The 14,538-nt window shown below is 41.3% G+C and overlaps 1 protein-coding gene across 1 annotated transcript in view; it reads right to left on the bottom strand.

Moving 5' to 3' along the window:
• RALGAPA2 (Ral GTPase activating protein catalytic alpha subunit 2) overlaps positions 1 to 14,538 on the bottom strand; it is an 898,249-nt gene that overhangs the window by 400,215 nt on the left and 483,496 nt on the right. The window contains 1 exon segment of the mRNA XM_030196220.1: positions 266 to 337. Coding sequence (XP_030052080.1) covers positions 266 to 337 — 72 coding nt within the window.

Raw genomic sequence — 14,538 nt, 5'->3', positions numbered from 1 at the left:
TTCCATAGTCACTGTATATGACAATCTCTTACTGGGTACACTATTTGTTTTTAATTCTAAGGTTTTAATGCAATATAAATAGTGACTTTTAAAAGACTGCATAATGATCAAATAATTGGAAGGATTGCATATGTATCATATTTTTAAAGTACAACTTCTGGAAAGTTTTCTGAACAAGAAGCATTCTACATACAAAAGAAAATGCAAACATATTTTACATACTGTAACTGATTTAAAAAAAAGCCATTTGCTAATGTTCACCTACCATTGCCTAGAGTCCAGATTTTTCAGTTCTCTTAACAATTTAGAGTTTTTCTTCAAGAGATGAAAACTCTTTCTATAAAAGACACAAGAAAATTTAAGGTAACATCCATTATGCAATATACTGTACAGATTAATTTTAAATAGCAGGAGCATGAAAATCAAAAACAGATGATTAGCAGCAGGTGCTAACCATGTAGGTAGTTCTTTTATAAAATTAGTAGTGGTTACATGCATAACATTTGGCTATATAATTCACTATACAAACAAAGCAATGTGTATTCAACTGGGGCAAGACTTGGGGTATTTCAATGTCAGAATTTAATATTATACAGAGCGCGGTGAAATTAAACCACTATGGGCTAGATTTACTAAGGGGTGTTACTGTTATGTGATATTTATTATTTTGACTGTAAACCACTTTGACCTTTGCATAAGTAAAGGTGGTATATAAAGTTTTAATAAACAAATAAATAAATCCAGTTTTATAAGACCTTTTATAAAGTTGCACAGTTGTATACATGTGCATAAGTACTACTGTTTAAATGATGGTGTGTGTGTGTGTGTGTATATATATATATATCTACAGTGCAATCCGCTTAAGTGCTAGGGTCTGGGACCAAAGAAATGCATGCAGTTAACCGGAGCGTGCACTTAGTCGTTGTGACCCAAAGAAGCTTGACATCTGATAAACATATGTACAGTACTGTTTATTATTATACGTGCAGTATACAGTCTCAGTTAAATGACATTAGGCTGTAATGGTATCAGTTTAATTGGCAGGATTATTGAAATATATGTAGCATGATGTTGTGTTGGATCAGATACATATATATATACCAATATATTTGTACAGCTTTAAAAACATATTGAAACTGGCTTTCACTTCAAGCTCATCTCCCCCTTCCTTTTTCCGGGGAAACTCAGTGCTCCCCCTTCCTCCCCCTTTAACAAAAGACTAAGAGACTGTTTCAAAGTATTAAATTGACTCTCTTCCTCTGATCAAAAAAGCCTGGCTGATCAACACAACAAAGATCAAAGGTAAACAGTAGAGGCAAGGAGACAGGCAGGCGGGAAAGGTATAACTCCAGCTATTGACTCAGAATGAAAGAATAAACAGGAAGCCATAAACCACTTGCCACAGAGGACTCAGTGCTCCCCTCCTTCAGATAAGACTTCAGCACATGTAAAGACAAAGGGCTGATGGCATGTGACCCCTTGCAAACTACAATACCCAAGATCCCCTGCAAACTACAATATCCAGGACTCAGGGAACATTATAAAAAGCCTGGAAACAGCCCAGCTCTCTCTCTTGGGACCTGCCTGCTCTTGGGAATCTGCTCTTGGAAATCTGCTGCTGTGAAGACCTGCCTCTGCCTCATGGCTGTTCACTGGACCACAGCATGCTCTATAACAAGGACTGTTCTGTAAGTTTTAACCTCTGATTTAAAAACCTGCTACTTTACTTAAGCACATATTATCTGTAAAGATCTCTTAAAAGAATTATCTCTCGCTTGTAACCTTATTTATATGATTGCATTAGTCATATTGTAACTTAATAAACCCTTTTGAAGCTAAATATATATATGGTCTGTTCTTTCTTAAACCTGGTAATGCAGGTTAATGCAATCCAATAAATATAATTAATTCCTTTCATTCAGTGTAATTGTAGATCTTGTTGCTTTCATCGGCAACTGGTGGAGAATTTAAAATAAATATATATATATTAAAAATTATAAACATTAGTGAGTGCTCTAGCTATCCCCAAGTAAATTATTTATTGTAACAAGGCTTTACTTGAAGTAATCAGTTATAGTCCTCTGTACACTCTTGGGTCTGTGCATTCCATAGACTATATCTGCCAGACGGTAAAAACTGTCATAACACTGATATCCAGTGGCCTCCAGATAGGCCCGCATGGTGTTGAGACTCTTGCAAAAGTGACAGGAGGAGGTTTTGAATTTCATCAGCATGTGCCTCGCTGCTCATTTCTTCATCTGTTCCATCATCAGCCGTTATTGCCTGCGTGTAGGCAGATATCTCGACATCAGTGCTGTCTTCAGCTGTTTGTAGATCGTAATTAACAGCTATGTAGCGATGGAACACCTCTTCAGTAACACCGGCTGGGATGTCAATAACCTCTTCAACTGACACGTTTGCAACAGCTGCATCCCCCTCCACATCCTTAACAAAGCTTCCCCACTTGTAGCAGTTCACAATGGTTGCCTATGTAACATGATTCCAGGCTTCGTTCTGCATATGTAGGGAATCCAACAGTGATAGATTATGAGCCAGTTCAACAGCACCTTTTTATCCTTGCCAATCTGGTCATCCATAACGCTCATCAGATGACGTAGCCCAAGAGCCCAATAATGTTGTTTGAAATTGGCTATTATGCCCTGATCCACAGGTTGGATCAGAGAGGTAGTGTTTGGTGGAAGGAAGACCACCTTGACGTTAGACAGCCTGACATCATCCCTGTGTGCAGCACAATTATCACAAAGCAGCAAAATCTGACGCTTTTGTGCCTGCATTCTAGTGTCTAACTTCTTTAGACACTGCTTCCAAATTTCCCCAGTCATCCATGAATTTGCGTTAGCCTCATATGACACAGGAAGTCGCTTAACATTCTTGAAGCAACGGGGCTGTTAGCTCTTTCCAATGATGAGGGGTTCCAACTTCTCTCTCCCATCCATATTGCAGCAAAGGAGGATCTTCAGTCAGTCCTTCGATGTTTTACCTCCAGTAGTTTCGGCATGTTTGAATGCAAGTGTTCCATCAGGAATTGCTCGCCAGTAGAGACCATTTTCGTCAGCAAAGAAAATGTCACGAGGTGCAAACTCGTTCAAGATGGTAGGAAGAACTGAAACAACCCAATTTTCAGCACCAAAGTCATCAGCGCCTTGTTTCTCACCATGCTATTTCTTGAATTTTATGCTGTTTCTCTCCTTCCATCTTTCCAACCATCCAACAGTGGCTTTGAATTCAGGTAGTCCAAGACTTTCAGCTTAGCTGGTTAGCTTTCTCCAGAAGCAGTGGACCACTGACAGGAAACTGTCTGCTCCTAGAAATCACCGAAGAAGAGCATCTTCTACCTCCTCAGCTTTACCCGCCCGTTTTTGTTTCCGTTGTGGATTTGTATTGTTTTGCCAGTCTTCCAGAAGCTGGTCTTTCTGCTTCAAGACACGTGAAATTTGACTGGGATTGACACCATATTCTTTAGCAATAGATGCTTGACTTTGTTTGTTTTCTAATTTTTTAAGAACTTCTATTCGTTCAGCCAGTGTTAAAGTCTTATAGTTCTGTCGCGATGACGACGACGACCCCGGTGCACGCTCTAACAGCATTCTTTCGCTTATTCTGCCTATGGCAGTTAAAGAGGCAGTAAATTTGAAATCTCGTTGGTTGTCATGCGCCAATCGGCTTCCATATTCCATGCGCGCACTTACGCGGAGTCTTTCCTGCAGAGGAGCGGTCTTGAACCATGCATATAAGCGAATCTTGCACTTGTAACTTTTATCTTATCCTTATGTGTCCTTCTGTCTGTCCTTCCCTTATCCTTTTTGGTCCTGTCTGTTTGTCCTGATTTAGATTGTAAGCTCTTTTGAGCATGGACTGTCTTCTTCATTTTCAATTGTAAAGCGCTGCGTATGACTGGTAGCGCTATAGAAGTAGTATAGTAGTAGTAGTTATCAGTGGTGTGCTAAACCGAAGTTTGTCCCCATAGAAATTGATGGTGCCAAAAACGGGACCGAAGTACAGCATGCAGTTAAACAGAGCATGCGCTTATCCAATGTGCACTTAAATGGAGTGCACTGTATATATATATATATATATATATATACTGCATTCCCGGGGCATAATAAGGGTACAGCAGAGGCAGAGTTAAAATGTTTGCACGTATTTTATATAAACTTTATAACTACATGCATAGAATATATTCACACATTTCTACCTTCTTCATAGCAAGTGTAAATTCATGTACTTGAATTGACATCCTATTGGGCTGGTTCACCATGCTATCTTATAAAGACATTACCACCTATGTTGTCTTTATAAAACAAGGTTAAAATAGGTGCATTTTGAACTTTTCACACAGATGTACTGTTACAAAATGAACCTCTACCCTTCTAACTTATGTACTGCAGTCTGAATGCAAAAACCGAATGAATAACTTTAAATAGATAAGTAATTAGTTTAACAGCACTCCAAAATTTTCAGCAGTCAGCTTTGAACATGTGGAGGGGCATTTCTGAAAGGATGTCTAAGTCAGAAAAGGGAAGTCCCTGTCAGAATGTGCCAAATGGACATCCATCTCACATGTATTTTCAAACAAGATATACGTTAAGATTTCCTGTTTGAAGATTTCGGGTATACGTTTAGCTCCATCGCTATCTGTTTTCAAATCTATGCTGAAAACCCACCTTTTCACTGCTGCTTTTAACTCCTAGCTACTACTCAATTGCCCTCCCCTTGTCCCTTCCTTCCTTCTCACCCATTACTCTTCATCCCCTGTATCTGTCTTGTCTGTCTGTATTATTTAGATTGTAAGCTCTTTTGAGCAGGGACTGTCTATTTGTGTCAGATGTTCAGCGCTGCGTGCGTCTGGTAACGCTATACAAATGCTAATAATAATAATAATAGTATCAAGATGGCATCACAGTGAAGAAGCGGGGATGTTTCTATTCAGGTTTTATCCCTTACTTTATGCTGAAGAAGAAGAGGAAGGTTGCTACTTCTGTCTGGCAGCCTAAAACTTCTGTTATGAGGCAGGCTGAGATTACCAACTTCATGCTGACTTCCACACAGGGCATACCAGCTGGTCCGAGCAAGAGGGAGAGCTTAAGCCTTGAGAGAGAAGCTTCACTCAGCCCAATTGGATCAATTCTTCCCCAAACACTGTGAGATTTTGCATCAGCAGGATCACTCCCGACTACGGAAGCAGCATTGAAAGGAGTGTTAGAGGGCAAGCCAAAGCTGCCGAATCTCTTATGGGTCAGGTCAGTGTTGGGTGACCTGGATCAGGTACCCCTGGTTGAGGAAGATGAACAAGAAAATTGAACGGAAGGGAAAAATTCATCTATTGTGCCCCTGGTAAGACCTGTTGAGGTGACTCTTGATGTGATTTGGATGACACTGGAATCCCTATATATGATATGTGATGGAACATCTTCCTCTTTAAATCAGTTTTCACATAGGATTTTTAAATGTGAAGGAGTTGAAAGTTAATTCTGAGAAAATTCATGGTTTGGAATCCCAGGTTCAGCAATCCCAAGCTATACAAGCTAAACTATTGACTATTGACTTTAACCCCAAATAATCTATTTTTTAGATTCTTGAAGGAGAAATTTAAAATTCTGATTCGGGTTTGCCTCCTGTTCACAAGATTTATCATCTTCCTGTTCCTAGACAGTGTTCAGGTTCTCCTGATGATAATTCCATTGTGGATGTTTCTTTGGACAGCTTGAACATTACTCATACTTTGAGAAGTTCTACTGAAGAAGTAGGTTCGATAGCTACTCTTCTGGTAAAAGAATCCGTTGGACCGCTAGACGACCGAGGAGTAAAAGGGGCTATCAAGGAAGACAAAGCCGTAGCGGAGAGATTAAATGAATTCTTTGTTTCGGTCTTCACCAAGGAAGATTTGGGTGGGATACCAGTGCCGGAAATGGCATTTGAAGCTGACGAGTCGGAGAAACTTAATGAATTCTATGTAAACCGGGAGGATGTAATGGGGCAGTTCTACAAACTGAAGAGTAGCAAATCTCCTGGACCGGATAGTATTCATCCCAGAGTACTGATAGAACTGAAAAATGAGTTTGTGGAGCTATTGTTAGAAATATGTAATTTATCCTTAAAACTGAGCATGGTACCGGAAGATTGGCGGGTGGCCAATGTAACACCGATTTTTAAAAAAGGTTCCAGAGGAGATCCGGGAAATTATAGACCAGTGAGTCTGATGTTGGTGCCGGGCAAAATGGTAGAGACTATTATTAAGAACAAAATTACAGAGCATATTCAAAAGCATGGATTAATGAGACAAAGTCAACATGGATTTAGTGAAGGGAAATCTTGTCTCACCAATCTACTACATTTCATTGAAGGGGTGAACAAACATGTGGATAAAGGGGAGCCGGTTGATATTGTGTATCTGGATTTTCAGAAGGCGTTTGACAAAGTACCTCATGTAAGACTCCAGAGGAAATTGGAGAGTCATGGGATAGGAGGTAGTGTTCTATTGTGGATTAAAAACTGCTTAAAAGATAGAAAACGGAGAGTAGGGTTAAATGGTCAGTATTCTCAATGGAGAAGGGTAGTTAGTGGGGTTCCCCAGGGCTCTGTGCTGGAACCGCTGCTTTTTAACATATTTATAAATGACCTAGAGATAGGAGTAACTAGTGAGGTAATTAAATTTGCTGATGACACAAAGTTATTCAAAGTCATTAAATCGCAGGAGGATTATGAAAAATTACAAGAGGACCTTACAAGACTGGGCATCTAAATGGCAAATGACGTTTAATGTGAGCAAGTGCAAAGTGATGCATGTGGAAAGAGGAACCCGAATTATAGTATGTCATGCAAGGTTCCACGTTAGGAGTCACGGACCAAGAAAGAGATCTAGGTGTCATTGTTGATGATACGTTGAAACCTTCTGCTCAGTGTGCTGCTGCGGCTAAGAAAGCAAATAAAATGTTAAGTATTATTAAGAAAGGAATGGAAAACAAAAATGAGGATGTTATAATGCCTCTGTATCGCTCCATGGTGTGACCGCACCTCGAATATTGTGTTCAATTCCGGTCGCCGCATCTCAAAAAAGATATAGTGGAATTAGAAAAGATGCAGAGAAGGGCGACAAAAATGATAAAGGGGATGGGACGACTTCCCTATGAGGAAAGGCTAAAGCGGCTAGGGCTCTTCAGCTTGGAGAAAAGGCGGCTGAGGGGGGATATGATAGAGGTCTATAAAATAATGAGTGGAGTTGAACAGGTAGATGTGAAGCGTCTGTTCACGCTTTCCAAAAATACTAGGACTAGGGGGCATGAGATGAAGCTACAATGTAGTAAATTTAAAACGAATCAGAGAAAATTTTTCTTCACTCAACGTGTAATTAAACTCTGGAATTCGTTGCCAGAGAATGTGTTAAAGGCGGTTAGCTTAGCGGAGTTTAAAAAAGATTTAGACGGCTTCCTAAAGGTAAAGTCCATAGACCGTTATTAAATGGCCTTGGGGAAAATCCACTATTTCTGGGATAAGCAGTATAAAATGTTTTGTACATTTTTGGGATCTTGCCAGGTATTTCTTACCTGGATTGGCCACTGTTGGAAACAGGATGCTGGGCTCGATGGACCTTTGGTCTTTCCCAGTATGGCAATACTTATGTAGTTAACATTTGTTTTTCTTCAGGATAAAAAGGCACTTATGTGTTTCTTTTTAAGAACTTTGGATGCCACCTTTTTAGAAGGAAATATTTCTATATTCCCTTATATTTCAAAATGAACACAAAGTATGTATGTTTTTTTGTATGTAACCAATTGTTCATCTACTCTTGAATGGCACCTGCCATGATGTAAAATTGAAAACCACATTGAGTCTGCGAACAGGTGGGAAAATGTGGGATACAAATGCAACAAATCTACTATAATAAAACTCACCCTCAACGATCTGAAGACAACGTTCTGAAGTCACTCAGTCACTCCCTGAAGGGTTCATGGATTCATGGTGGTGAAGCCACAACACTGACCATGTCTCTCTGCCCCGCCCTCGCATGACGGACCAATCAGAAAAAACACCCTCAACATTCTGAAACACAAAGGACCATCCAAACACCGTTCCCAGGCAACACTAGGCAACGTAAGATGGACCAATCAGAGGAAACTGCGTGACAATAAGGGAGGAGCATTCCCCAGCAGAATGGCTCATTATCTGTGCAGCACAGAGAGCACAGAACCACCGCTGGAACGAGAGAAGAATATTCCTGCTGTGGGTATGTGCAAAAATAGACTGGGGGGGGGGGGGGGGAATTTTTAAATGCCTAATGCCAGTACTGAAGAGTGCCAGAAGGCCTATAGCACAGACTATATTTGGGATCGCTTGACATGGAGTCAGAGGAGCCGGAAAACAACGTGCCCGTCACCATCTGGGACGTGGGCGAACAGGACAAGCTGCGGCCCAGCTGGAAGGATTACCCGCGACCCAGCCAGCAGCAAACAGCGACCAAGGAAGGGGGAGGAGTACTCCTTCCCTGCCTAGGAATCGCTGGAGACTGGCTGCCAAACTAACGAAACAACCGCACACCAACGCACCACCTCCATCATTCGAAAGGTATCCACTCTTTCTTCAACAGAAATGCAAACTAATAATACAAAACAAACAAAGAATACATGGTTTCTCAGGCGGCTGCAGGTAACTCCCCACCCCCTACCTCTTCCCCTTTTGCCGAAGCGGCCAAGGACGTGCCCAACCATCCCCAGCCTCAGGCAAGCTGTCTCCCACCTAGGGGATTCCCCGAGCACCCAGAAAAAGACGGCGCTGATTCCTGCAGCGCATAAATGTTCCAGCATTCCCCTGCAGCCGGCCTGAAATGGACCAAACATACTGGATCACCCCCCGACGGCCCGAGACCGTACTCTTCTCCCTTCCGCCAACTTAAAACAACCATCCCCGTCCTCAGGCAAGCCGTCACCCACCTCCTAGATGCCCTGAACCCCAGCCCAATGGAAAAAGATGGCACTGCTTCCAACAGCACATTTCTCTTCCAGCATTCCCCTACAGCAGCCCTGAAACGGCCAAAAAATACCGACAGACAAAGAACGTGCTCCTCTACCTTCCGCCCATCTAAAACAACACTGCTGCCTCAGCACAACACAAAAAAAAAAAACATGGAAAAAAAAACAACACTCAGCAAAGGCTGACCCCCCTACAACCACATTTACATTTCACCAACAGAAAGACCCCCCTCCACAAACCTCCTTGACAGACAAAACCACACACACACACAATACAACAGAAACACACCCTCAAAGCCACACACCAATCCAACCCACTTTGCCAGCACAGCACAGCACATCCCCCAACCCCCAAGCAAAAAACAAAACAAAAAAAGACACACATCAACAACCTGCACACACATCGCACCCTCACACTCACACACACACAAAAAATAACTCTGTGACACATACACACACACACACAAAAAAAAAGGCCACATGCTAGCGCCCGTTTCATTGGTTTCGGAAACGGGCCTTTTTTACTAGTAAATAAATAAAATGATAACAAATTGAACTTATTGAACTTTCCTAAACTATTGACTGTAACCCCAAAGAATCTATTTTTTAGATTCTTGAAAGAGAAATTTAAAATTTTGATTCGGGGTTGCCTCCTGTTCACAAGATTTATCATCTTCCTGTTCCTAGACAGTGTTCAAGTTCTCCTGATGATAATTCCATTGTGGATGTTTCTTTGGACAGTTTGAACATTACTCATATTTTGAGAAGTTCTACTGAAGAAGTGGATATCTATAGCTACTCTTCTCGTAACATTTGTTTTTCTTCAGGATAAAAAGGCACTTACGTGTTTCTTTTTAAGAATTTTGGATGTCACCTTTTTAGGAGGAAAGATTTCTATATTCCCTTATATTTCAAAATGGACATAAAGTAGAAGGAAGAAGTTATTGGAATATAAACAGCATGTAATTTGTTTAGGAGCAAGGTTTCCTTATAAATGTTTAATTCATTTGGATCAGCATACCTCTGTATTCTACTAACCTTCACGGTCACAATTTTTCTAGGAGGAAGGAGGGATATCTCCGTGTGTCCCACTAGTTTGAATCGCCTTTATACTTAGATGACAACTTTCACTGTTTTTCCTGTTTAAATGTTTCTTTTACCCAGCTTCCTCTGGTGTTTCTGAATTGATTCCTTCTTATTGTGATCTAATTAGAAGCCAAATATTGTTTGTATTAATAAGTTTAGTTTAATTTCTTAGTGCTGTAAATTGCGCTTTTGATGCATTTTTCAAGGTGTTCTGTTGATATATTATTTGAAATAATAATAAAAAGATTTCCTGTTTGAAAATACATGACATGGATGTCCATGTACTGAAGATGTCCAGCAGGAACAGCCAATTGACAAACTGGAACATCCAAATTATGAATGGGCGAAATCATGGGAATTAGACATCTGCACGGCAGCATTCTTAGAAAATGACCACACATACATCCCCGCAAAGCAGAGGAGTAGCCTAATGGTTAGTGCAGTGGATTGTAAACCAAGGGACCCAGGTTCAGATCCCACTTTAATGCTTATTTTTTTTTTTTAATTGTGAGCCCTCTAAGAACAGAAAAATACCTACTGCACCTAAAAGTACACTACTTCAGTAGCTTTCAGGATTGCAGGTAGCTTATATATTTAGGTACAATAGGTATTTTCTGATTAAGTTGGAGTGGATCACAGTCCACTGCATTAACCACTAGACTATTCCTCAGATCGGCATTCTGCTCTGTTCAAAATGCCCACAATACCTGAAGTTGTCATAGTGCTTGATATTTATTTCCAGTTTTGTCATGACTGTGGCCGTGACCCCTCTTTGACTCACCTTATTTCCGATGGTCAGCTTCTGAGTTGGCTCCTGTCTGCATTGTTGTTTCTTTCCTGTGTGTTTCAAGCCTCACTCTGGTGTTCTGTGTGTTTCCTGCCTCTGTCCTGTAAGGTTTCCACTTCCTGCGTGTTTCAAGCCTCACTTTGGTGTTCAGTATATTTCCTGCCTCTATCCTGTTTATAAGGAAGTGGTGGACCTTCATTTGGGTTCCTTGCAATGCCAAAGGTCTCCAGGTTAGTCCGTGTGCAGTGTAGCACTTCTTGTGTCTGTGTGCCTGTGTGCACTTCTGTCTTGTTCATTGTCTGTGTGCCCGTGGATACTTCTGTCTTGATTTCTTGTTTAGGGTGCCTGTGTGCACTTCTGCTTCTGTTCTTCTCTGTTTGTCTGTGTGGGTCAGCTTTGTGTCCTGCCTAGTCTGGCTTGCTTGCTATAGTCCCCTCTACCTTCAGCTTCAGCTCTAGTCCTGTTGTTCCAGTCTTGTCTGTTCCAGCATTGCCTGTCTACAGCTTCAGCTCCAGTCCTGTTGTTCCAGTCTTGTCTGTTCCAGCATTGCCTGTCTACAGCTTCAGCTCCAGTCCTGTCTGTTCCAGCACTGCCTGCCAAGCCAAGTCCGTTCCAGCATCCAGTTCCTGCCAAGCCACGTTCGTTCTAGCCTCCAGTCAAGCCAAGCTAAGACTGTTTCAGAATCCAGTTCCAGCCAAGCGAAATCCATTCCAGAATCCAGTTCCAGCCAAGCCAAGTCTGTTCCAGAATCCAGCTTCATCCTTGCTTGTTAGTCCAGTCCTGCTTGGGGGGGGGAGGGGTTGCCTCCTGCTGCCGCTTGATGACAGTAGGCCAAGGGCTCACACTGTTCCAGAGTCCGTGACTGTTTGTTTTGAGCCTGAGACCGTGACAAGTTTCACTTTCAGGGAGAGGGAGGGGGATAGCAGCCACTAGGGGATTAAGGTGGTGTCATGCCTTAATCCCTCCAGTGGCCAGCTGCTCAGAGTACCATTTTGTACTCTAGATATAAGTGAAACAGGTCTAACTAAGGACATCCTTTTTTTCAGACTTGGATGTTTCATCCCACTCGGTTATCGCTGTTGGATGTCCTGATTTTGGGCCCTCCGAAAACATGCTCACAACCTGCCCCTTGCTATTTAGACGTCCTTTTTTTGCCTTTGCAAAATTGGAATTTGGATGTTTCAAGCACAAGATGCTTATTTGGTAATTTTAAGACATAAGAACATAAGACTAGCCATACTGGTCAGACCAATGGTCCATCTAGCCCAGTATCCTGCTTCCAACAGTGGCCAATCCAGGTCACAAGTACCTGGCAGATAACCAATTAGTAGCAACATTACATGCTACCAGTCCCAGGGCAATCAGTGGCTTCCCCCTTGTCCATCTCAATAACAGACTAAGGACTTTTTCTACAGGAACTTGTCCAACCCAGATATGCTAACCACTGTTACCACATCCTCTGGCAATGAGCTCCAGAGCTTAACTATTCTTTGAGTGAAGCAATATTTCCTCCTGTTTGTTTTAAAAGTATTTCCATGCAATTTCATTGAGTGTCCCCTAGTCTTTGAACTTTTTGAAAAAGTGGAAAATCAGTTCACTTTGATCCGTTCTACTTCACTCAGAATTTTGTAGACCACAATCATATCACCCCCTCAGTCATCTCTTTTCCAAGCCAAAGAGGCCTACCTCTTTAGCATTTCCTCATATGAGAGGAGTTCCATCCCCTTTATCATCTTGCTTGCTCTTCTTTAAACATTTTCTAATTCTGCTATATCTTTTTTGAGATGCAGTGACCAAAATTGAGTGCAGCAATCAAGGTGAAGTCGCACCATGGAGCGATACAGAGGCATTATAATGTGCTTGGATTTATTTTGCATCCCTTTCCTAATAATTCTTATCATCCTGTTTGCTTTTTTGGCCACCAACGCACAATGGGCATAAGATTTCAGAGTATGTTTTTTACAATGACACCTAGATCTGGGATCCACCTTAGGAGTCAGAAGGTGGATCCCAGCATCAGGTATTATTTGTACAAAAATGGATCCAGAGATATACCCCTGCAGAGCAGGGGGCAGTCTAGTGGTCAGTGAAGTAGACTTTAAACAATGGGATCCAGTTAGAAATCCCACCTTAATTCCTTTATATGTTATTGTGAGCCCTCCAGGAACAGATAAAAAACTTACTGTACATAAAGTTAGAGCACTACAATATTCATCAGGCTTGCAGGTATCTTATAAATTCAGGTAGTGCAGGTATTTCTATGTTCCAGGAGGAGTTTGTACAGATACAGGATGCAAGGAATTATTAGGAAAGGGATGGAGAATAAGACCAAAAATACTATAATGCCTTTGTATTGCTCCTTTCTCCACAAGAAAACATCTCATAAATGTTAAATGCAACACTCATAATTCACCCTCATTTACACCAGTCCCAAAACACAGATTTGATGTATGCTTTTGTAAATTACTCTAAGCCACATTGGGCCTACCCCGTGGGTGGGAAAATGTGGGATATAAATGCTGTAAATAAATAAATAATCAGAGAATGGCTAGAAGAACAATTAGACCTGCTATGGATCACTGAAACCTGGTTATATGTGCAAGACGATACAATATTAAACGACCTATGTCCCCCAAGTTACAAAATTCTTCACCAAGCTAGAAAAGGGAAAAAAGGAGGAGACATTGCCATAATATATAAATTCTTTTTCAAAGTAGAACTGATATCTCATATTAACTCCCCTACTCTAGAAACAATTGCTTGCAAAATCAACGACGACACTCTATCTAATCCTATCTGCACCATCCATTTTTACAGCCCACCAGGGAGGTGGCAATCAACAGAAAATATCTTCACTGAATTTGTATCTAATATATGCACTAAATTTCATAATATACTACTAATAGGGAATATCAATTTACACCTAATCAGAATGACAGTAATACAAACAATTTACTTGACTTTTTAAACTACGGGCAACTCACACAAGCATTCAGCCAAACCTCTCATAATAAAGGTCACTTACTTGACTTATTAGCCCATAAATTTGCAAACAACAACTTTCATCTAAGTAACCATACTTGGACTCAAACTTCCTCCCTCTATTGGAGGGAAAATACAAAATCAATGAAAAATAGAAGTACTACGACACCTCACAAAACTAGAGGAAAAATAAATACCACAACCTTCTGGTCTACTACTTACTACGTAACATTTCTAAAGCGCTACTAGGGTTACACAGCGCTGTACAATCTAACAAAGAAGGACAGTCCCTGCTCAAAGGAGCTTACAATCTAATGGACAATGCAGTCAATCAAATTGGGGCAGTCTAGATTTCCTGAATAGAGGTATAATGGTTAGGTGCCGAAGGCGACATTGAAGAGGTGAGCTTTGAGTAAGGATTTGAAGATAGGGAGGGGGCTTGGCGTATGGGCTCAGAAAGTTTATTACAAGCATAGGGAGAGGCGAGGCAGAAAGGGCGGAGCCTGGAATTGGCAGTGGTGGAGAAGGGTACAGAGAGGAGGGATTTGTCCTGTGAGCGGAGGTTTCGGGTAGGAGCGTAAGGGGAGATAAGGGTAGAGAGGTAATGAGGGGCTGCAGATTGAGTGCATTTGTAGGTTAGTAGGAGAAGCTTGAACTGTATGCAGTACCTGATCGGAAACCAGTGAAGTGCTTGAG

This window comes from Microcaecilia unicolor, chromosome 3 (assembly GCF_901765095.1).
Source record: "Microcaecilia unicolor chromosome 3, aMicUni1.1, whole genome shotgun sequence".
NCBI classification, from domain to species: domain Eukaryota; kingdom Metazoa; phylum Chordata; class Amphibia; order Gymnophiona; family Siphonopidae; genus Microcaecilia; species Microcaecilia unicolor.
This window is presented reverse-complemented; position numbering and strand designations above follow the sequence as displayed.